The 25,601-nt window shown below is 47.0% G+C and overlaps 1 protein-coding gene across 4 annotated transcripts in view; it reads left to right on the top strand.

The window, feature by feature from the left end:
- The window catches only part of PIGS (phosphatidylinositol glycan anchor biosynthesis class S), a 150,441-nt gene extending 137,423 nt beyond the window's left edge, over positions 1 to 13,018 (top strand). For all 4 annotated transcript variants that reach the window (XM_069226175.1, XM_069226173.1, XM_069226174.1 and 1 more), the window contains exon 12: positions 12,114 to 13,018. In XM_069226175.1, the coding sequence (XP_069082276.1) occupies positions 12,114 to 12,389 (276 nt within the window). In that variant the 3' untranslated portion in view covers positions 12,390 to 13,018. The remainder of the gene's footprint in view (positions 1 to 12,113) is intronic.
- The last annotated feature ends 12,583 nt before the right edge of the window (positions 13,019 to 25,601 follow it).

Here is a 25,601-nt window from a genome sequence, read left to right as displayed (position 1 = left end):
CACTCAATTCTTCTTTTCTTCTTTTTTTTTAAAAAAAAACAAATAAATTAATATATGAGCAATATATATACATATGAACATATATACAGAATATATACAAGTCCTCAAAACCAAGAGGAGCACACTCAAGAATTACTTGGTTAGACCAGACCGGCAACGGGGAGGCGGGTGGGACCGTGAGGAATCCACAGGTAGCTAATGTATCCACCAGAAAAGTCGTTACCGAAGGTAAGTAACTCGTTCTTCTGATGGATACACTACCTGTGGATTCCTCACCTAATGAATAGAGTCCCAAAGCAGTACCGCACTCGGTGGAGGGTGCCTGAATGGTCAAACCAAGAAATCCTGCAGCACCGACCGTGCAAAATGGCCGTCCCTTCTGACCTCAGAGTCCAAACAGTAATGCTTCGCAAAAGTGTGAAGGGACGACCAAGTTGCGGCCTTGCAGATGTCAACCACAGGAACACCCCTAGCCAAGACCGAAGAGGCAGATTTAGCTCTGGTGGAATGAGCTCTTATACCATCAGGGGGTTCTTTCTTTGCTAAAGAGTAACACATTTTAATGCAAAGAACAACCCACCTGGAGAGTGTTCTCTTGTGGACTGCCTTTCCTTTCCTCTGTCCCACGTACCCGATGAAGAGCTGATCCTCCAGCCTGAAATCCTTTGTCCTGTCTATATAAAAGCTTAGCGCCCTCCTTGGATCTAAGCGATTAAGTCTCTCTTCTTCCTTTGAAGGACGAGGCGGAGGATAAAACGTGGAAAGAGTAATCGTCTGGGACATATGAAAGGGTGAAACAACCTTCGGAAGGAAAGCAGCCTTGGTCCTCAACACCACCTTATCCCCATAAAAAGATGTATAAGGGGGTTTTACAGATAGAGCTTGCAACTCACTCACTCTCCTTGCAGAAGTAATTGCAACCAGAAAGACCGTCTTTAGGACCAATAATCTCAAGGGGCAAGAGTGCATAGGCTCAAAAGGGGACCCCATAAGGAAAGTTAGAACCAAGTTCAAATCCCACTGAGGCATAACGAAAGGAGTAGGAGGGAATTTATTCATAAGACCCTTCAAGAACCTAAGTACTATAGGGGATTTAAACAAAGAAGGCTGGTCTGGAAGACAAATAAAGGCTGAAAGAGCAGACAAGTATCCCTTAACCGTAGCCACTGCACAACCCCTCTGTGCTAGAGACAATGCAAAAGATAAAACATGCGACAAGTGAGCAAGTAAGGGATCAATCTGCCTCTCTCCACACCAAAAAACAAATTTAGACCACCTATTAGCGTAGATGGATTTAGTGGAGTGTCGCCTGGCCGCTAAGATAACATCCACTACATCAGGCGGGAGAGAGAAAGAACTCAGGTTGCCCCGTTCAATCTCCAGGCATGAAGGTGCAGGCTCTGGAGGTGGGGGTGTAAAACCTGCCCCTGCGACTGCGAGAGGAGGTCTGCCCTGAGAGGGAGACGGAGCGGAGAGCACAGTGAGAGTTGGAGAAGGTCCGTGTACCATACCCTCCTTGGCCAATCCAGAGCTATTAAGATGACTTGGGCCCGGTCTTGGCGTATTTTCCTCAATACTCGAGGAATCAAGGGTATGGGGGGAAACGAGTAAAGCAACTGGTCGCACCAGGTCCTCTGAAACGCATCCCCTAATGCTCCCTGTACCGGATACTGGAGGCTGCAGAATAACGGGCAGTGTGAGTTTTCCCGGGTGGTAAACAGATCTATCTGAGGAAACCCCCACATCTGGAAAATTAGACGGACTTGATCTGGATGGAGACGCCACTCGTGATCTGCCGAGAAATGGCGACTGAGACCGTCCGCACGTACGTTCAAGACCCCGGCCAGATGATTTGCTACCAAGCAAATCTGATGGTCCTTTGCCCAGGACCATAGCCGAAGAGCTTCTCTGCAGACAAGGTACGACCCTACCCCAACCTGTTTGTTTATATACCACATCGCGGTAGTATTGTCCATCAGGACCTGAACCGACTGACCGCGAAGGGATGGGAGGAAGGCCCTGAGAGCCAGACGTACAGCCCGTAACTCCAACAGATTGATATGAAACATCTGTTCTACTGGAGACCAAAGACCTTTGATTTCCAGGTCCCCCAGATGAGCTCCCCACCCTAGAGTGGAAGCATCCGTTATTACTGTGGCCACTGGAGGAGCTTGCGAGAACGGCCTTCCTCGAGAAAGATTGCCGTCCGCAATCCACCACTTCAAATCCGTGGCAGCATCTTTGGAGATCCTCACCAAGCCTTCGAGATCTCCTTTGTGTTGAGACCACTGCCTTCGGAGACACCACTGAAGAGCCCTCATGTGCCAGCGAGCATGCGTGACCAACAGTATGCAGGAGGCAAACAGACCGAGCAGACTTAGGACCTTGAGGACTGGAATGACCGCTCCACTTTGAAACATTGGAACCAACGCCTGAATGTCCTGAATCCGCTGAGGTGGAGGAAAGGCTCGATTCAATGTTGTATCCAGTACTGCCCCTATGAACAGGAGGTGCTGAGCGGGCTCTAGGTGAGATTTGGGCACGTTCACCGAAAAGCCCAGGTCGAACAACAACTGGGTTGTCGACTGCAGGTGATGCAACACGAGCTCCGGAGACTTGGCTTTGATCAACCAGTCGTCCAGATAAGGAAATACTGCTATCCCCTTCCTTCTGAGCTCTGCCGCAACCACCGACATCACCTTCGTGAAGACTCGAGGTGCTGAAGTAAGACCAAACGGGAGGACCGCAAACTGATAGTGCTGCGACCCCACCACAAACCGTAGATACTTCCTGTGCGACTTGAGTATCGGGATATGAAAGTAAGCATCCTGCAAGTCGACAGACACCATCCAATCTCCATTGTTCAACGCCAAAAGCACCTGAGCTAGGGTCAGCATCTTGAACTTTTCCTGTTTGAGGAACCAATTCAAGATCCTTAGGTCCAGGATTGGTCTCAACCGACCATCCTTCTTGGGAATCAGGAAGTACCTCGAGTAACAACCTTGACCCCTTTCCTGCTTTGGGACCAACTCCACCGCACCCTTTGAAAGGAGGACTTGAACCTCCTGTTCTAACAACAGGAGGTGTTCTTCTGAACAATAAGATGGGCGGGGCGGGATGGGGGCGGAAACTCCCGAAAGGGAAGGGTATAGCCCTTTCTCACAATCCTGGTAATCCAGGAGCCTGATGTTATGACCTCCCACTTTTGGAGAAAATTCAGTAACCTCCCCCCTACAGGAGTAGAGTGAGTGGGAATTGGTGGAAGCCTAAGGCTGCTTCTCCTGCTGCACCCCTCCAGAGGAAGAGGAAGAGGCAGAGTGCTGCTGAGTGGCTCCCCTGATACGGACCCTACCCCTCCCTCTGAAAGATCTATAGGAGAGAGCAGAGGTGGGTTGCTGGAATTTCCCTCGAAAGGAGGAGGAGGAACCACGACCAAATCCTCGAAACCTCCTAAAAAATCTGGAGGAAGTAGAAGAAGTGGCTTGCAAGCCCAGCGACTTGGCCGTGGCCCTACTCTCTTTGAACCTTTCTAATGCCGAATCCGCCTTGGCACCAAACAGCTTGTCACCATCAAAAGGAAGGTCCAGTAGGGTTGATTGCACATCAGAGGAAAATCCTGAGTTACGAAGCCAGGCCTGCCTCCTCGTAACTACAGCAGTGCCCATTGCCCTAGCAACCGAGTCAGTTGTATCCAACCCAGATTGGATAACCTGGGTTGCAGCTGCCTGAGCGTCAGATACCAGGCTTAATAATTCCTGAGGAACCTCTGTGTGCATTGATTTAATCTTGTCCATCATGGCATAAATGTATCTTCCTAAAATGCATGTAGCATTGGTGGACTTCAATGCCATGCTACATGATGAGAACACCTTTTTGGATGACATGTCCATCTTCTTGGAGTCTCTATCCGAGGGTACAGCTGGAAAGGACCCAGGAGCAACCCTTGCTGAGCAGGAAGCCTGGACCACCAGGCTTTCAGGTGTTGGATGCCTGGAAAGAAAACCTGGGTCAGCCGGTGCAACCCGATACCTCTTAGCCACAGATCAATTGACGGCTGAAGAAGACACCGACTTCTTCCAGACTTCCATTATGGGGTCCAGTAGCGCTTCATTGAATGGCAAAAGTAGCTCTGCTGATGTAGAGGCAGGGTGCAACACTTCCGTCAAGATGTTCTGCTTGGCTTCAGTCACTGGCAAAGGGAGGTCCAGGAAGCCAGCTGCCTTTCTGATAACAGAATGAAAAGTGGCCGCCTCCTCTGTGTACTCCCCAGGTGATGACAAGTCCCATTCAGGGGAGGTATCTAGGCCACTAGCAGTGTCTAGTCCATGGAGACCCTCACGAGAATCCTCGATCTCCCCTTCCTCCAAGGCTTGTCTCTGGTATTCCTGTTCTTCAAGGAGGCGGAGAGCAAGTCTCCTCGAGTGCAACCTCTTCTCTATCCTCGGCGTCGACATGGCGTCCGCAGACATCGAAGAATGACGCCGATCGTCGGATCCGTCAGACGCCGGGTCTACAGGCACCATAGTTGTCTTCGGCGCCGAACGAGGAGCCAGTAGGTGTGAAGACTGTCCCGGAGGAGGTCTAGACAGTGTCACTGGCTGAAAAATCGAAGCCGCAGGAGCCGAAGCGGTAGGAGCCGAAGCCTCAGGAGCCGAAGCCACTGGAGCACTCATGTTGAAGGCCAAAGGGCATAAAGGGTGCCGGTCGAAGTGGAGCCGGAGCACTCATGTTGAAGGCCAAAGGGCCCGAAGGACCAGCCGGTCCACCACCTGGAGCCATCTGTTGGAAGATGGAAACCATCGCATTCAGGAATGCGGTACTGTCAGCTCCAGGGGCCGGGAAGGCCGGGTACTGGGGTGCCTGGTTCGAAGGCGACATAGACGCCGGTCTCGACGTCTGCAAGGACGGAGAAAACATCTGAGGCTGCGGAACCTCGAACACTGAAGGAGGATGGCCCGATGACATGGGTGAAGTCGGTGAAGCCGGAGATGGTAACAGCGTCGTCGGCTGGGGAGTGACAGTGGGACTGACTTCCCAAGTCTTCCGACGTCGAGCTGATGAAGACCTCGACCGAGACCTCTCCCTACTCGACCGGCGCCGTGAATCTCGACGACGGCGGGAGTCCCGATGGCGCCGATGAGACTTCGGTGACGACGACTTTCGATGATGTTTCTTCTCCTTCTTTTTCGACTTCGCAAGAAAAAGCTTGGCCTCACGCTCTTTCAGGGCCTTAGGATTCATATGTTGACAAGAATTGCACTTATCAACATCATGGTCGGAACTAAGACACCACAAGCAGTCAGAATGTGGGTCCGTTACCGACATTTTGTCACCACACTCACGGCAGGAATCCTGACTTTCTTTGCGACATTGTAATCTCGCAAAGTAAAAATCGCCAAAAAAAACAAACTGTAACTGTCGATACTGCAACAGTAGCTCCCTCGAAGATAACCGTTTCGAATGGCACGGAAAAAAGGGAACTGACGTCGGCGAGGACCTCTTATTGCCTGTATGACGTCAGACGGCGTCGCGTGGGCAATTGTGACGTCCTCGTCGACGTGCAGAAGCTAGGAAGAAGATTTCCGTTGAATGCTGGCGCAATGTGAGTATTCATTAGGTGAGGAATCCACAGGTAGTGTATCCATCAGAAACATGCAATATGTTTGGAAAATAGACAGTCTTTTACACATATGAATACCATACAATATTACTTATTGCTAGTTATTAATTCCTATATGACCAAAGACCTGATAATATGTAATATATTGCTTGGTGTAGCGACAGATGCTTCCATTATAGACAGACCTTTAGGTGTTGACTGCTGCACCTTGGTTCTGGAAAGAATGGTGAACATATGTCCCTAGTTCCAATGGTTGATGAAAATATCAAAATAAATTTCAGATTAGTGACGGTATGATAGAGGACAATAGTGATATTTTACAGTAATGTTCTCAAGACAGTTCAAACCTCTATTCATGTATGAAATATTCACTTGAGAGAAAACTGTGTAAGTAGACCGTGATTTTTTTAATTTTTATAAATGACAAATAATATATTTTAAGGCCAGGCCCCAGGGGATGGGCTCCCCGTGGCCAAAATCGGCCCAGGGAAGGGGGGGGGGGCCGCGTGGCCCACCTCCCCTATTACAATCTGAAATCCTCTGTGAAAGTGAATGCATAAGTGGTCTATTGGATTTCAATCTGTATGTGACTGTGACAAGTGGGTTCTTTCTTGTCCTCTTCTGGTGAGAGCAGAGTCCATGGTTCTCCCCTTAAATTGTTACAAGTATGCAAATGTGCAGATCACCTGGAAGCTGCGCCCGCTTGGCCCTGCACTAATCACCTTAATAGTATGCAAAGGTCTTAATTTGCCAAGATGATGGACAGCTTACCAAAGGGTCCCCCAGTACGTTTGCCACCGATTTTGGTGCTGCATTCTTGATGCCAAGGAATATCAGGACATCTCCACAAAACAAAGAAACACTTTCCTCATATAAGTGAAAGAAAGGACCCTGGTTTGGTGGAGATTTACGTCTTTGTAGTCTCTTTGGCCTCTGTATTCATGTTATTACTAAATTGTAAAGTAAGATGCTCCAGGAACACTCATTTTGCCAAAACACACACAAGGTTACTGGTGACATTTCTTTGTGCTCCATTACACAGCTATAGTGTGGAATACATACTGGACATTTACCCAAGGAGTCAGAAAGAACTCCATTTGTGTAGATATTTTGAACAAAGCTGTGGACTCATGTTGGATAAAAGGGCAGGTGAGGTTCCTTTCTGGCTGAATCACCCACACAGGCACTCACACACCCACTCACACACTCATGCAACCACTCACACACCCACTCAGAGACTAATGCACTCACTCACAGACCCACTCAGACACTTGTGCACCCACTCACAGCCCCACTCAGGCTCATTCACACACAGCCCCACTCAGACACTTGTGCACCCACTCACAGCCCCACTCAGGCTCATTCACACACAGCCCCACTCAGGCTCATTCACACACAGCCCCACTCAGGCTCATTCACACACAGCCCCACTCAGGCTCATTCACACACAGCCCCACTCAGGCTCATTCACACACAGCCCCACTCAGGCTCATTCATACACAGCCCCACTCAGAGAATCTTGCATTAACTCACACACAGCCCCACTCAGAGAATCTTGCATTAACTCACACACAGCCCCACTCAGAGAATCCTGCATTCACTCACAGACCGACTCCAGAGACTCAAGCACTCAGTTACAGACCCACTCGTGCACCCACTAAGAGACTTGCGCACTCTCACCGACCCACTTAGACACTCATGCACCCACTCAGACCCACTCAGACATTCACACACCCACTCACAGACCCACTCAGACTCTCACACATCCACTCATAGGCCTAAACAGACACTGACACACCCACTCATAGAAACACTCTCACACCGGGACTCTCTCTCACACCCAGACACTCTCACACCCACATAGACCCTCTCACACCCACACACTCACACCCACTCTCAGACCCAGAGACACCCTCTCACACCTGTTCTCACACCCAGAGATACAGGCCCTGCGGCCAACCCCCAGCATGCACATCGTTCAGCCATGCGCGGCGTTGGTTGGTTATGGGGGTTGGTTGCAGGGACTGGCCATAATTAAAATGACTTTGTTAAAAAAAAAAAAAAAAAAACATAGAAATTCACTGAAAATAAACCAGGTTAGAGGGCTGTTATAGTTAGAAAATAGAATTAAAAAAATATAGAAATTCACTTTAAAAAAAACAAAGGTTACAGGGGCGTTCCAGTTAGGTTCTGAATTTACGTACACAAAACCATAGAAATTCAGCAGTTATAGTTAGTTATTTCAAGTATCTATAACTCTCACGCATAGGTAACTATAACTTGCGCCATGCAGTGCGAAATACCACAGATATTACAGCTCTCATGACAACTTTTATAATGTCCATAAAAATATCAGTTAAACATTTAAATTATTGAAGATAACACTGTGCATGATGAGGAGCGCAAGTTATAGTTACCTTAGGGCGCGAGTTAAAGTTACTTGAAATACCTCTAACTGCTGAATTTCTATGGTTTTGTGTGAGTAAATTCAGAACCTAACTATAACGTCCCTGTGACCTTTGTTTTTTTTAAGTGAATATACACCTCTGTCATCTGGCTGTTGTCCATGTCCGCACACTGTTTTCCGAAAAAGAAGTAGAAGTGGTGGCAGTTAGCTGGTGGCAAATGCATCACCTGTAAAGAATATAATTTGATATGGATGAGGACATTAGATGGCTATTGATTACAGTTCAACTGTATTCGGAATTGACTGTATCGCCAAAAGTGTTTGGGAAAATGGGGTGGATTATATGGTGTGGGTGTGCATTGTCACTGCGTAATACATTTACCAACCCCTCTAGGGCCCTTAGGTTTTGTCTGTCAAACCCTTAGCTCAACCCTAGGTAGATGTGTCACCGAGCAGCAAGGCTTACACAGATGAACAGGTGTAAAGCATTTAAAGAGCACCAAAACAATTGAAGAAATTGACACAACACTCAAGAATCCGTCTTATTTTTGTAAGAATTTGGACAGTAGAGCAAAAAAGATGCTCTTGATATATCGGTTCTTGATATATCGGTTTTACAAGTAATAGTAAATCGGAGCATTTTCACTCAACCGCAAAGACCAACCTTTGCAAATTCAATGAATTTGATACTTAAAAACTTTTTCAGAGAAAACTTGTTTGTTTATGCGGTCAGGCAGAATTATTTAGGGTGACCAATTTCAGCAGGGAGCTAGTAAGGGGGACCAGCAAGGTCCTTAAAAACTGTTATCTCTAGAGCCCTCTAGTATTTCCAGACACTTTATCTGTGTTGCAGTGGATTCCTATGGAGTGGTACTGATGCAAGGAATGAAGGATGCTGAAGATGCTCCAAGGATGTTGTGGATTGACTCAGTCAATGGGGGTCTTCCTGCAGGGATTTCTCTGTCCATGAAGATGGTAAGGGGATCCTGATTGCAGGGTCCCAGCAGCTCTCTGACAGCACTCTGCGAACTCGGACGCAACTCTGTGCATCGAGTCTTGGTCCATGGTGCTGCACAGTAGCGGTGGTAGTGGCTTGAAGACTTTAGGCTGCCAACTTGCCTCAGCAGGCTTCTTCAGCTGTTGTGTCCCTGTGCTGCAAACAAGTGGCCAGTCGGCTGGCCCTTGGAGTCTCTTGGCTTTACTGGCCTTTGAAGGCTACTTCTTCTTAAGTAGGACACAGCCTTATGTAGCCACCAGGTGCAGCTGGTGCAGTCTTCTTTGGTGCTGGTCCTTTGGTGCAGCAGGGCAGTCTTCCTTCAGTCCTTCTTCCAGTCTGAGTGTCAGAGGTGCCTCCTTTAATGCTTGGAAAATGCCCGCAGGGCAGGATGCCTTTGGTAGCCCTTGTCCTTCCCTCCCATTTGGTGATCACTTCCTGTGGATTGTGGCATCTGGCAATCCCAAGATGCACCATTCTGCTCACTCCCAAGATGGCAAGACCCCTCTCAATGTTCAGGCCTTCATAGCACACACCCCTGAGGTGTGGCTACCTCAGGGCTAAACACCTCTGGGGAAACCGGTTTGGCAGCTGGTTTCCCCTCTCTGCTCCCTCTGCCAGCCTGTTTGACTAAACAATGGGGCAGCCCACTTTCCTATGTTACACATTTACTGTTCAAAGGTGGCTTCTCATTGGAAGCCTGCTTTTGGGGCTAACGCCCAAGTGGTTTCCTGCAGGAAGAAAGTAATGCCTCCCTGGCCTGTAATCCCTCATTGTTCTCCTTACTGAGAGTCATTGGCATGTCTTCCCAGGAGAACAGAAGGCGTTCTAGTGGAACAGGCACCATGTATTCCCAGGAAGGCACGAGAGTTTTATGGGCAACAAGGTGGAAGCTTTGTAAACGCTGCACACTGCAACAAGTTACATTAATTTTGACTTTAGATACAAGTTGAACTTAACGTAACAAGTTGTTTGATAACCTGGAGTGCCAGTGTGTAATCCTGTACTCGCCAATTGGACAACCAAGTCTTTCCTCAGTAAAAACTGTTTTCACATGTTTGCTTTCAGGACATGTATACTACATGTCCTGTCCATGTTGTATGTTGCACCCTGCCTTATGACTCCGTAGGCCTGCCAGAGGGATGACTTGCACAGATGTACAGGGAAAGTAGTGCTTTCAATGGCAAAGTCAGACTAGCAGTGCACAACGACTCTGCCTAACAGCAATGGCAGTGTGGGGTACTTGTTTCACTTGGGTGACATACATTGTGGCACAACTAGTGCTGTAAGCCGTGGGGCACCCCTCTAACATGTCCTGGATACCAGGGTACCATATACTATGGACTTACAGGTAAGTTAGCAATTTTCAATTGGGTACAGCCAATTCAACATACACTTTATAATCAGGGCACTGGCACTGAGGTCTGATTAGCAGGCCTCGGTGCACTCTCCGAGTCGGAAAACCAGCAGTATCATTTGAAAAAACTTGAGGGTGGCGATACAAAAAGGGACATTTCTTTACAAACGGTATTGAAGATTCACTGGCATCAGTATTGAGGAATGACAAACCAAGACATAAATTACATTATTATAGATATTGTTCCTTTGTGTATGGTTAGGATGCAAGTAATCCTTAGAAATATAAAGGGGGTTAATCTGTATAAGTGAGATGTGTGGCTACCTGTAAGGTGGTGAAGAGTGACATGAGTGTGAGGTAGAAATGCAGTGGTAAAATAGAAGGTTTTAGGTTCGTACCTGGCCTGACATTGGGATTATCTGCAACTGGCAGACCATGTATGAGGTGGGTGGTAGAGAGGATACTTTCTTTGAGATTTGGGTCTTCCAAGAAGAGCTGTTGCCGCGTGTAGCCTGAAAAACCTCTCATTCTCCGCCTCCTCTTATCTTGCCATTTTGTTTTCTTTGGTGCAGACCATGGGTTTTTCTGTAATGGTCAGTAGCAAAGGTAACTACAAGGTCTGTCTCCTTAATAACGTTCCTCCTCTGGAGTGGGGCTTGCTGCATTCTGAAGGCTGCAGTAGGGCATTCTGAAAGTCACACGATTCAAGGGGAAGAGTACACTAGTCTAGGGTGTGGGCTGTATTTATATGCTTGCAGGATTACGAGTCGTGTGTGCGTTTGTTTATTTCTTCAGGTCAGGTAAATGCTGTTTTCTTATACTTTTCCATTCTGAACTTTCCATTGCCTAAGTTGAGATCTCTACGTATACATCTGAATTTCATATCTACTCCTAAGGTTACTTGCAATTGCTGTCCAGTCATAATTTCTATACACCCTCTCATGTATGGGGGTCCTAGGCAGAATTCTACGTTTGCTAAGATTTCTGCAGGTAGATTTCTTTGTGATGTGGGGGGGTTAATTATTAATATTTTGAAAAATAATATGAAGCAGACACACCTTCACTGATCTCGGCAGTAATCGCAGATACATTTAATATTGGAGAGACACTCTAAAGGGCTTTAAACTATACCCGTAGAACTACCCGTGGAAAAAAAGTATATTAATTGGAACTTGATGCATCAAAAAATAGGTAATGGAGGATGAATTGAAATAGTTTATTGTGATTCACATGCCACTTGGCAGAGAAGTGGCAACATTAAACAAAATCACAGGTCAAAAATGTCTGTTCTTTTCATAGTGTATTCCTGATCTTGGCAAATTGCTGAATAGACCAGCAAGTTGTAATTAATTTTGTAATGAATTAATTGATTTTGTCTTATTTTGGGTTAAGGCATGCATTGTCTACGAACCGATACTTCTAATGCCAGTGCCAACTACTTAAACGTATACTTGTTGGCCTGATTCAACTTTTTGTTTTTTGAGACCTAACATTATCAAATCTGAGGGGTGATGCTGCTTATGTTTGATGTGTTCTAAGTGCCTTCATACCCTTCGAGTCAGCAGAGGGTTATAGAAGCAATAAGTTAAAAATGCATTATTTGAACACGTATGTATCATGCAATAGGTGAACTGGTTAATGTATTTGAATATGTAGCAAACTGGTGTGCATGCGTGTATGAAGTGACCATTTTCCCCTGTGCAGAATTCTAATTATTTAATATTTCCACCCTTAGGTGTATCGAGCTGTCGCTGCAGTGCAGGTGGCTGTGTCTCATCTTGAGAGTGGCATGTTAGAATTTGCTTTCCAGGCCAGCAAAGAAGCCATCACGTCGTCTGAGAAGGCCTTTTTCGACCCGTCCCTCCTCCATCTCTTATATTTTCCAGATGACCAAAAGTTTGCCATCTACATCCCACTGTTTTTGCCCATGGCTGTACCCATCCTCCTGTCTCTTTTAAAGACAGCCAAAGAGTACAAGCAGCGCAGGAAAGAGGCCACCAAAGAAGATTGAGCTGTGCTTTCCTCCTGTCTGCAATAGGCGTACAGAATAAAGTGGTGCATTCCTGTGAAACCTCTGGATTGCTGCGGTGGAGTTAATTAACTTTGGCCTCTAAGTCCCACAGGAGAACAATGCTGGAGTAGTAAGGAATTGTACTGGATTTTATGTTGCATGAAAGTGAAAATAACTACTGAAGACAAATCATTTATGTTTTGTCCAATGGCATTTATGAATGTTGAATTCCATCCGGTGGCCATGATGAAAACTGGATTTTCAGCACTTTTGTACACACACTGTGGTGGGTTTTATCTGGACAGGTACCAAGCAGTTTGTTAAGAGTGGTTGCTCGTATATGTTCGCCTGCTGCCCTGGACAGCCCTAAGCCACTGTTGACAGATACCTGTCCCTTCAGGGCACTGCTGTTACTCATGAGCTGGGGATTCATTTTGACGCAGGGCTGCTGGCCCAACTTGTGAAGGGAGTAAACTGGCTGCTAACCCTTGCTCTGCCCTCCCTGCAACTATTTACTACAAAATCATTTCCCACAAAGATGCGCAAGGAGTTCTCAAGATCGTTGTATCTATATGGTTTACTTGACAGAGGATGGCAATAAAATGGTGTAAACTGAAAAAGAGAAGGAAGACTGGCTTGCTGTGACTTTTTGCTGCAACACAACTTTTTGTTCATATCACATTGAATTATAACAGTATTTAATGCCATGACTTTTCCATTCGTTCAGTGTCTTTCACGGTTGTTTATTGTTGTAAAAGCTTTTATTTGTAGATTTTCGTGCAAAGCAACCATGGACCGACCAGGAACCCATGCAGACATTTTAACGTCAGCCAGGCTTTGCGCTGTTCTGGATAGCAGGCGTCTAATAGGATACTAAAGATGCCAACCAGGTGTGTCCTTATAGAGAGTGAGACTCATTCCCTCAAAAAGCTACTGGGAATTTCCTTTCAAACCCTTGCACTTTTGCATCTGCTTGGTGGCAGCACCCTGCTCTGCAGCCTCCCAGATTTCTCAATGCCCCTGATAAGAGCCCCCTACAACTCACAACTTGAAGCCTGAAGAACACATCACCCCCACGTTGATGGAACTCCACTGGCTGTCTTTTCCTGCTCTCTTCTCCTTGAGAGCCAGCTACATCATTTATAGAGCCACTACAGCCATCTAGCTGGCTGACAAGATCACATCGCATAGTGTGACACACTTTATCCAACTAACATCTACATGGTGACGCAGACACCATGTAAATGTTAGTTGGAGAACCCACAAGAACTAAGTGGCACCGTCACACATGACACGCACAAACTTACACTTGCGTGAATTGTGACAGCAGCACATGATGTTAGTATTAATAATGATGCTGGAGGAGAAGAGGATGAGAGAATAGAATAAGGAAGAGATGGACTTGGAACCTCCACGTCTCACACAAGGCAGAAAGGAGGACAGAACAATGCCTATGGGGAACTGGCCACAGGGAGAGGGGGTCTTTGAATGTGGGCGTGTATGTGTGTGTTCTTTGACTAGAGGTGATTGTTAGGATTGTGTAAGGATTGTTACTGAGTGCAAAAGAGTTGGGTGTGAGAAGTGTGAGGGTTTTTTTTCTCCATGTGTTAGCATGCTTCAACGGTGTAGGTGCATTTGTGGGAATTAGGTGATTGTGTGTTTGATTTGTGATTAACCTTAATGAATCGGGAGGTGTGTATGAGAAACCAAATGTGTCAGTGAGTGTGTGTGATCGGGCAGACCCGAACACATCCTCGGCACTGGCGGACAACGACGTGTCGGGTGGTCCCGACACGTCACTTCCACGTTCCCACGTTTCCGTGGGAACGCTCCCGGACCGAGGACAGCGTTGCCTGGTTGCCGGGGAAACACAAGAGGGCTTCCGGGCTGCGGCGATGAAAAGGGGGAGTGACCGCGATATCGGAGAGGGAGAAGGAGCGAGAGGAGAGACGCCGAAAACCGGAACCCGACCAGAGGAATTGACGAGCGGAGCTGAGACCCGGACCAAGGACGAATCAGAGGAAAAGGAGACTGTCGATGAAGGAGATCAGCTGGCAGAACGCCCAGGAGCCGGCCACGACCCAGGAGGGTCGTGGCTTGCTAAGGTACGGTCTTTGTGGGACACAAGAGGGAATACACAGCTTAAGAGGGCACCGGGGAAGGGACCTGGAAAAGAGTGAGGGAGGGCTGGGAAGGGACATTGGAGAGCACGTATATAGGCACAAGGGAGTCACATAAAACGTGCACTGTAAGACTATTATTTACGTTGCCCCAACACGCTACCAGCACAACCCCACCCCTTTTCCCCTTCCCCTTTAGTTTTATAACACCCAAACCCAGACGCAATTCCCCACTTACCTTAGCGTTTTCCTTCTTTTCCCGGTAAAACCCCGCCGGAGCCATACGGGAGACAGAGGAACCACCAACCTAAGAGACAAAGAAGAAAGAAGAATAAGAGCTAAGGAGAAGATTAGAAGAAGCCGTCCAGAGACCCTAAAACCCTGTAAAGAGAAGGAAAGACAAAATTAAAAGCCAAACTCTTAAATAAACCACTTACCTGATCACCATAACCTTTCTCCGTTGCTTTTATACCGTTCCGCCTGACACAATGTGCAAGTAAAAAGTAAAAGTATAGTTGATTGTGCATTGAGTGAGTGACTGTGTAATGGCTGAGCGCCTTTGTGAGCCTCCACACGTTTTGCGGTGATGAGATGCGTCAAAATGATCACTGGCTTAATATACCATCGCCAGCTCAGAAAACAGTAGTTCAAGCCTTCATTCTCTCAAGAATTGACTACAGGAACAAAGCAGACAAAGCAGCCATTCATCGCCTACAGACTGTCCAGAATGCCGCGGCCAGGCTACTCTATTGCCTACCGAAGTGTGTTCTGGTGTCAAAACTCCTCCACGAGCTTCACTGGTTAACCGTGAATACAATTCAAAGCCCTGTGCTGTTTGCACAAGGCCAAATCCAGGACAAGCCCACAATATAGTCAAGATCTGGTGGTGCCCTACCAGCCTGCCGTGCGCTTTATTCAGGCAACCAGTTTCTCTGTTAAGTGCCGAGAATCCATCGGGTGCGCACGGGGGGCCGTTCCTTTGTGTACCTAGGCCCAAAGTTATGGAACAACCTCCCAGTAGCTTTACGAAGTTGTACTTCCCTCACTGTGTTGCGCAAAAACCTGAAGACCTGGTTGTTTTACCTGGGGGCTGTCCTTTCCTACCTGTTTTCCAGTGCCCGGAAACCCTGTGGGTTAGCTATGTGCTTCACAAGAGGCAACAATGTGAGGGCGTAAGCAAGTCTTTTGCGGGTAAGTTAGCGAATCAGTGAGTGATAGTGTCGGCGAGTCAATTTCATAGCAACCGAATGTGCGCCTGTGACAGTGTTAGTTCCAGTGTTTGGACACATTGAAAGCACAGGAACAAATGTTTACCTCAATGGACAAGAGCAAAAGCTTGGTTTTATCCCACCAAATGTTCCCACACTCAATTGTATTGAGTGGAATGCAGAAGGTTGAGAGATTGAATCCGAACAGGGTCTGCTTAGAGGCAATGGCGCAGCAAGGGCTCCATGGGCTCCAATGCAATGAAGGATAGTGGTGACCCCACCCATGCAATGAAGGATAGTGGTGACCCCACCCATGCAATGAAGGATAGTGGTGGCCCCACTCATGAGTTTTGTATTAAAGTCATTAATTGGGGGTGAAGTTGGCCCCGTGCCACTGCACCTGCTGCACTTCTGATTGCCTACCCCTGCTTTGAGGTGGATCCGTGGTGAAGATGCACTAATTAGTGCAGCACTTCCCGTGCTTCAGGGGGGAACTAAAGGCTCCCTAGTGCAGACCTTATGCACCTTCTCATGTAGGAGGCCACGTTCCACTTCCTGCAGAGGAAGAGAGCTACACAGAACGTAAATGTATTTTGTACTTCTTCCCATTTTAAGCCTTAATGCAACTGACTTGTGCTGTTAGTAAAGCCAGTTGTTGTTGTTTTATCGTTTCTCTACGAGTCATCGTGCATGATCCTTTTTTTGTTCGAAGACAGAAACAACAAATACAGTTATGTTTTGGTTTCGCTACTTACGCATTAGAAATACCGCTTTTTATGTATTTAACAAGGAGCACTTCCTTTCTTCTACTTTTAACACCGTTTCCCCCTTACACCTCGGGATTTTGAAAAATACAGTTCTTTGCTGTTCCCAACTACTTCAACCAGTCGCAGGTCGTCAAGCTGCCCTGTAGTGTCACAAGTGTACTGAAGGGGCCTTGAAGCCAGCCGATCTAACAGTAGGAAATACAAAATAAATATACAATTACAAAGCCCACCTAGTCATATTAAATACCACAAACTGATGTACAATGTATATAATCTGAACAAACAAGGGTGGAAAACAGAAGATAAGCAACAGAAGGTGTGAAAATGTCCACATCGTAGACACGAACAACAATCTATGTGATTAGATCACACAGAAAGGTAGGAGGGGCTCTATGGAGTTTGAGAATGTGACAGCTAATATCCTGCCATGAGACAGAGAGGGTCTATTTGCACCTTTACCACGCAGGTAATTTTTTTTAATAACATAGTTTTTATGTAATTTAAAAAAAAGTGATTTTATGGTTACGGGATGGGTAGAGGTAAAGGAAGGTAGGTAATTTTAGGGTTCTGGGTGGGTAGATGTAAAGCAGTGGTCTTCAAACTTTTTAATGCCACGCCCCCCCAGTTGAAAAATAAAAATCATTGGGTCCCCCCTCAGAATTTTTCACAATTATTTTAGAAAAATGGCTATGTTTAAATAGGTCTAAACCTATATAAACATTGCAGTTAGGTACTGTTACCTTTTTAAAACTGCAATAACATGCTTCTGCTTAAAACAAAGGCATGTTATCTGTATAATATTTCTTTTGGCCAGAGTTTGGCGCCCCCCCCTGGGATCACTTGAGGCCTCACAAGGGGGACCCGCCCCCCAGTTTGAAGACCTCTGATGTAAAGGGAGGGAAGAGTGATTGTAGTTTACAGCGGTCGGTAGTGGTAAAGGGATTTAAGGGTGATTTTAGGGTTCATGGGTGGGTAGAGGCAATGGGCGGTAAGGGTGTAATTTAAGATCTAGGGATGTGTAGAGCTTAAGAAAAGTAAAGATGATTTTAGGGTTTGGGTAAAGGAAGATAAGGGTGAATTTACAGTTCAGAGGTGGGTAGTGGTAAAGGGAGGTAAGCTTGCAACAAATCTTTTGAAAGCACTGCTTGTTTACTGATGAATAAAACATCTTTTAAATTATAAAAGAGATAACCAACAAATAAGTAAATGTGACAGCGCAGAACGTTCATTCAGAAAAACAAATAGTGTATGACAATATTCTTAAATAAAAGGACGACGTTTACAGCTTCATCATTAGTTAAAGCTACAGGGAGCCAAAATGTATGTTTGGGACATTGGTGAAATGCAACAAAGTTTTATTATTGCTAGTTGTTTGCATTCAGCTCTTAAAAACACTGGAGAATGCAAGCTTCAACTTTGATAGTTTCAAGTTGTCTTGCAAAAAAACAAAAAACAAAGTTACCACATTCCCAGCGCAAGCAGCGTGGAAGAACAACATTAATCAAGAAATTAATAGGTACTTGTTCCAGGGAAGAAAACAAACACAAGGAGACAAAGTGAAGCGGACGTGTGCTCACCAATGAAATGGAAGCAAATGAAAGTGGCAATAAAGCCAACCAATTGTAAGAATGAGAAGGTTAAAAGCTTATTATTTTTTTTTTTTTTAAATAAAGGTCTCACCTACACTGTACATGTGCTGTGCTGCAAAATGTATTGCTTGCTATTTAGTGGGCTTACAACCTGCCCACACCATACTGTAAGTTGATTTTGTTGCGACTCGCATTTGCAGTCTTTTGTTTGCTTAGCTTTTGTAGACTTCCTTTTCTTTCATGTGTTAGCTCCTCCTTGGAGCATGGACCAAGTGCTTGTGTTCATCCTCGTCTTTTTGCAGCACACTTTTTTTTTCTCAATAACTGTTTTGGTATTGTACCTGGACATGCAGTGTGCTTTCCTACTTTTAATTCAGGCATAGGGCTTCTTATTTATGTTGTTTTCATCCTAGCTGCCATTTTAGTTACTTACACCCACAACTGTACTACGCCCCTCCACTCAGGTCTGGTCTACTCAGTGCACTCCCCTCTCTCCCCCCCCCCCCCCCCCCCCATGTCACTCTACTCTATATTACTCTCCCCTACGCCACTCTCTTCAAGACACTGGCAAAGCCAATAGCTCTCACATAGGTGAAACCTATTGGCTTTGCCAATGCTTGATAGAGGTTTTTTTTTTGTTAGTAAGAAACAACACATCGAGGCAATCGAAAGAGCAAATGCTGTCTCAGGAAAGATTTTTAAAAAAGGCTACCTCTGGTCCCTAAGGAGCAACTTAAATGTCCCAAGCGGGAAGCAGAAATCAAATAAAGGAAGAGCTACCTCTGGCTTTGTTGAAGTGTACCAAAGGGAAAGCATGAATTAAAGACAAATCACTACACTCTTCCAGAGGAAGCATACGGTTTCAACCCAAACTGTGGATGGAGACAGAACCCCTATTAGTGGTTCTTACTTAATTATCTAGAGACAGCTGCTTTGCCAAGCCAGACCTTAAAAAGGAGGAAAAATGAGAAAGGCTCATAATAGTTGAAGAGGAAACATCAGAACTGAACTATAATCTTAACCTATTTAAATGTACAATGAATCCATCACAGATCTAATTATCAAGCCATTGGATCAACTAAAAAATAAACATAAAAGTCCTGATTCCCAATGCATTTTTTTTTTGGAATGTGTGATTTACTGCTAGGAATTCAAAACTCTGGGCCTGATCTATACTTCCGCAGATGGATTAAGTACCATCGCCATGGAGGATAATTTACTCCCTCCATGGTGAGAGTACTCCGCCAGCCAAGTAGACATCTCTTGCATTTACAGAAGCCACCATCCCCGGCAGTTTCTGTAACTGCATTGAAAGTTTGGCGGATGGCTCGTGGGATTTTCTTCTTGGGGAGGGGAAAGGGGGGAACTAAATGACTCCCTCAACACAGGAGATTTCTCCCAGGGCTTGGGGGCATTTTGCAGTTTGTGCTTCCCATTACCGCCAGGTTTTAATTGGCGGTGACAGACAGCGAAAGCTGGCCACGTTTTCACCCACTGTAAGTAAGGGCGAGCAAACACTTGGTCAAACCTCTAACCCTTATTCAGTCGGGCCACCAGAGGTGTATGTAGTTGGTAGAGACACATTTCTACATACTGAAGTTCTGCCCGACTAAAAATGAGGTGGGCAAAACTTCGCTTTGGTGAGAGGGTACTCAATACTCTCTCTCCATCAAAGTCTAATTCAGATCATAAGTCATATCTATTCACAAAAATATATTTGTGAATAGGGTGCTGAGATAATTCTGCAAGATGCCATTAAAATATCATCTGACAGCGCACAGGCCTTGATAAATGTGGACTGAAGTGAGAAGCGTGCTGCAGTCTGAAGTGGGAATTAAAGATTGTGTAACGAGATTAAGAGGTTTAGGCTTGAATCCCTGCAGGGGCGGGAGGCCAGCCCGGGTCTGACATGATTGGAAGAGTTTAGGGCGGCCTGAAGCCACGACAGAACAAGAAATTCCAGGCTGCCTGGTATTAGGTAAGCCTCTTGCGACAGGTCACGGGAGGATGCCGGAAGACAAGGGGGTTTGCTCGAAACAGACACCATTTTATAACTCCCAGCAGAATCCAACAATGGAATTACAGCAGCAGAACAAAGTGCACCCTTCCTTCTACGTCTCTCTTTCTGACTCATGTGGAGTATAACACCCATACTGCCTGAGAATTCACTACCTCGTGCCCCCCACCCCTTCTATCAGGTATCACGTTCGCTGTCTAATCATCTATAAACCACCTGACCAGCCTCACTTTGCGTCTGTACTTCCGTTGCCTGCCCCACTAACTTGTTAAAACAGAATGACAGTGCGAGGGAAGAAAAACATAAACATAGGCCTTTTCACCAGGAAACATCCTGAACAACTAGGTCCTAAACAATTACTTGCCTAAACCACTACTGCTAAACAACTAAAAAGTCTCTACAACGAAGTACTGAACAACTACTGTCTAAATAATGATTTTGCCTGAATAGCAATTGCCTAAACCACAAATTTTAAGGTAAGTTTTTCTTTTTTTAATGGTTTATTAGTTGTTTAGAATTGATATATATGTATATATATCAATTCTAAACAACTAATAAACCTTTAGAATTGATAACACACTCAGCATTCACATTCTATGCACATGTGATGTGACAAAGATCACTACACAAATATCATGATGAGTAGACCATGTTGGTAAATCTGCACACATCTAGCTTGCTATAATCCGTAGACGTCCCACAACCATCTGTAGCAGAGTTGTATTCTCATTGTGTACTCAACTGTCTGTTGGCCAGCACAATAAGGCTCCTTGCCCGACCGTTGCCTCACTTAAAATCTAAAGATAAGTGAAACAAGTGTCTCTTACATAGGCCCCCTAGATACCTCAAAACATGCCAAAGACACAAAGGGGCAGATTTAACAAAAGTGGTGGTGCACCTAGTTCTTTGCCACTGTCCTCATGCCCCTAAGCACCCCTTTTTCCCCCACCATGTGTGCGCCATATGAAATATACAGCGCACCATGGTGCAGGGTAGGGGGCAATTGCGTCATTTTATTTAGACGCAACTGATGTACTCAGCAGGAGTAGCACCAAAAATATGGACCAACTCCTGCAGAGTACATAGGGGCTCATGATATATAAAATGGTATGCCCCTTTTAAACGGCTGTTCTGAGCAGGAGTTCAAAGTGTGGGTAAAATGGCAGCGCTAAGGTGGAGCTAGGGGCTCTTGAAACAGGCCCAAAACAACCTGTCATGCACATGCAAATAAGGATGTTGCGATGCAAATGGGGTACTTACCAACTGGTCCACCAATCTGATTCCCCAGATGATCCAGTAGATCTTGCTCCCATGCTATGAGGTCAGCCCAACGCTGTTTTAACTGGTGGTCAGTACGCACAACTAAATTTTTCTGTGTACGTGGTGGAGCACCTTGTCCCACCGCAGCTTCCATACCTCTGTGTGGTAGCTGTGTATTACGCAGCCAACCAATACTAGCATCATGGGAATGTAATTCTGCACCAGCCAGATGAACCCTCCCAGTTCATCTGCTATCATCTTCGTTGCCCTCCAAACTGCAAATGTGATAACCCAAAGAAATAGTTACTAAACTACCCCACCTAACCCCAAATGCCCCAACAAACTATGCTACCCCTAGACAAACACCCCACAATACAATGACACATACAGGACAAAAACTCTATAAAAGCCTGAGGAAAAGGACAAAAAGCACACAACAGCAACAGGACACAGCACAAAACTCTCCAATAACACCAATCCTCTACCTGCACCAGATCCACACACCCTCCCTCACACAGTCACATACAAAAAGACTGTGAAGTAAAAGTAAATTCACTGTACCATGTATGCAACCAGGAAGTCCTGTTTCATCACTTCCTGTGCCTATGCATCACGTTTTCTGATATACGTCATTTTTTTGACATATGACGGTCATGCGTCGAGTTTTTCCCATTGAGGCTGACAAGGCTTCAACACTTGCGATTGACGCGCAGGGGCCAGGCATCATTTTTTGGATTAGCAAAGTATGAAGTATTGGTGTTTGCATCAAAAAATTTGACGCATGACGGTCATGCATGGTATACCTTCCCATGAAGCCTGACAAGGTCTGAGGACTTTCAATTGATGTGCAGGGGCCAGGTGTACTTTTGTTTGGCACAGCAGAGTATGGAATATTGCTGGTTACATTAAATTATTTGACACATAACAGGAATGTGTAGATTTTGTTGGAAAGGCTGACAGTGCACCCAGATTCACACACCATGTCACAGGGGCTATGCATGTATGTGGTCAGTATGGTATGCTACCTGTGTGTGCATGTTCGTTAATATCATGATGGTAACGTCGGTATGTGTTACCATTATGTTTGTATGAGTGTGGTCAGTGCATTGCTCTGCCTCCCGTGGCTCCACCGTCTAGGTAGAGCCCTTTCCCTGGCTCCTCTGAACTCCTGACCCCTGTCAGGAGTTCAAGGCTCTCTTCCACCCGCAGGCTTCTGCCTGCACCTCATCCCTGGTGTCTAGTAGGAGAGCTCTGCTTTCCTACTAGGCTACCTTCTGCCTCTCCCCTCCTTTTGCTTTGCTCTGATCTGCTCTCTGCCTCACTACTGTCCCTTAGTGCTCCTTTTCCTTGTTTCTCTCTCACTCAGCTCTCATTTTCACTCTTCCCCCCTCTGTCTCACCTGCCGCTGCTGCCCCCGTGGCCCCGCCCCCTTTTTCGTCTCTGCCCCCTTTTTTCGTGCCGTTTTTCATCCCTCTCCCACCTCCCAGCTGTCCTCTCGTCCCCCCCACCTCCCTCCTTAATGGCGGTCGCTGGCGCACCAAAGGCAAGCCCATCTGCGCCCGTCCGCGACGTAACCACGCCCAGCACCAGAACCCCTGGCTTCTGCCCCCCCGACGCCACCACCTTCCGCGCCCTCAACACCGGTCGCTCTCCCACCTGCCTTTAAGCCTCCCCACATTCCACCCGCGGACCGTTCTCCTGCCAGAACTGCATCTTCACCAGCCTCCACACCAATGACACACCCACCAAGGCAGGACGCAGCCATCTCAGATGTATCCTCCTCAACACCCGTTCTGTCCACAAGCACGCAGTAGAGCTATGGAATCTATTAAACTCAGCCTCCCAAGACGTCGCCTTCCTGACCGAGACCTGGATGAACCCCTCCTCAGCGCCTGACATCTCCATAGCCATCCCAGACGGCTACAAGATCACCTGCAGGGACCGATCCAACAAACCAAGTGGAGGCATCGTTATCATCCATAAGAACACCCTCAGGATCACGACTGACACCGAAGACACCCTCAGCACCGCCGAACTCCTGCACTTCCAAATCCACACTGACCCAAACAACACCCTTCGAGAGACCCTCGTCTACAGGCCCCCCGCCCCATGACAGCAGTTCAGCAACTTCATTACTGACATCATCAGCAAGCACGCTCTTGCATCCACTGGCTACATACTCCTTGGAGACTTAAACTTCCACCTTGAGAACACCAATGACAACAACACCGCCACCCTGCTCGACACTCTCTCAAACCTTGGCCTCAAACAACTCGTCATGACACCAACCCACTCCGCAGGACACACACTCAACCCTATTTTCTCCACTAGCAATCACGTCTCTTTCAGCCACACCACCGAACTCCACTGGACAGACCACTGCTGCATCAACTTCTCCTTCAAGAAACCCACAACACACCACCACCCACAAATGATCCCCCATCGCAGTTGGAACAAGGTCACCAAAGACCAACTTATTGTGACCCTCTCCCAGAACCCACCCATCGACTCCACCGACACTGATGCAGCTGCCCGCAACTTTAGGCAATGGGTCAACACCTGTGCCAGTACTCTCACCCCAATCAAGAATCACTCCAATAAACGCACCAACAGAAAGGCCTTCTGGTTTACTGCGACCTTCACGAATCTAAGCAAAGTTGCCGAAGACTTGAAAGAAAATGGCACAAAGATCAGACTCTGGACAACGACACGGCCTTCCAAAAACACCATCAGCAGTCACCACCAACTCATCTAAGCCGCCAAAAGAACCGCCTTTAAAGACCGAATCCACAACAACGCACACAGTCACAAGGAACTCTTCAACGTTGTGAAGGAACTCTCCAACCCCAGCTCCAATGTCAACGGCATCCCGCCATCCCAAGACCTCTGCGACTTCCTAGTCTCCTACTTCCACCGCAAGATCGCAGACATCCACGACAGCTTCAGCACCCAGACCACCCCTGGCAATCACCAACACCACAGATTCACCTCTGACCAACCTCCTGCTCTCCTGGACCCCCGTCAACGACAACTACACCATCAAAATCATGAACACCATCCACTCTGGCTCTCCATCTGACCCCTCCCCCACCACATCATCAACAAAGCAAGCTCCATCATGACACTCCAACTATGGAAGATCATCAACAGCTCCTTCGAGTCCGCCACTTTCCCGGAGAGCTGGAACCACAGCACCAAAACCGCTCTCATTGCCATCACAGACGACATCAGAGCCATACTGGACAGCGGCGAAACCACAGCCCTCATCCTCCTGGACCTCTCGGCCGCGTTCGACACCATCTGCCACCACACCCTACGCTCACACCTCAACAATGCTGGAATCCTCAACAGAAACCTGGACTGGGTCACCTCCTTTCTCACCGGCAGAACCCAGAGAGTCCGCCTCCCCCCATTCCGCTCAGAAATCATCTGCGGCGTACCACAGGGTTCGTCCCTCAGCCCGACCCTCTTCAACTTCTACATGGCCCGCTCTACATCGCCCGATCCCACAACCTCAACATCATCTCATACGCCGACACCTGGCTGATCCTCTCCCTCACCAAGGACTCCGCCAAGACCTCTCTCCATGAAGGAATGAAGACCATAGCCGAATGGATGAAGAGCAGCTGCCTCAAACTCAATTCGGACAAGACAGAAGTCCTTATCTTCGGCTCCATCCCCTCCGCATGGGATGTCTCCTGGTGTCCTGCCACTCTTGGAACCGCTCCGACTCGTACCGACCACGCACGCAGCCTAGGATTCATCTTGGACCCCTCACTATCCATGATCCAGCAAGTCAACACCATCTCCTCCTCCTGTTTCAACACCCTCTGCGTGCTCCGAAAGATCTACAAATCGATACCCACCGAAACCAGAAGAACGGTCACCCAAGCCCTCGTAAGCAGCAAACTGGACTACGGCAATACCCTCTATGCAGGAACCACGGCCAACTCCAGAAGAGGCTGCAACGCATCCAGAACGCCTCTGCACACTTCATCCTGGACTTCACTGCCACATCACAGACCACCTGAAAAACTTGCAATGGCTCCCCGTCAACAAGAGAATCACCTTCAAACTCCTCACCCACGCTCACAAAGCACTAAACAACACCGGACCAGAATACCTCAACAAACAACTCTCCTTCCACACCCTGACCTGGCATCTCCACTCCGCTGACCTCGCCCTTGCAACCCTCTCACGTGTCTGCAGAACTACAACCGGCGGTAGATCATTTTCACACCTCGCTGCCAA

Source organism: Pleurodeles waltl, chromosome 3_1, assembly GCF_031143425.1.
Source record: "Pleurodeles waltl isolate 20211129_DDA chromosome 3_1, aPleWal1.hap1.20221129, whole genome shotgun sequence".
Lineage (NCBI taxonomy): Eukaryota > Metazoa > Chordata > Amphibia > Caudata > Salamandridae > Pleurodeles > Pleurodeles waltl.
This window is presented reverse-complemented; position numbering and strand designations above follow the sequence as displayed.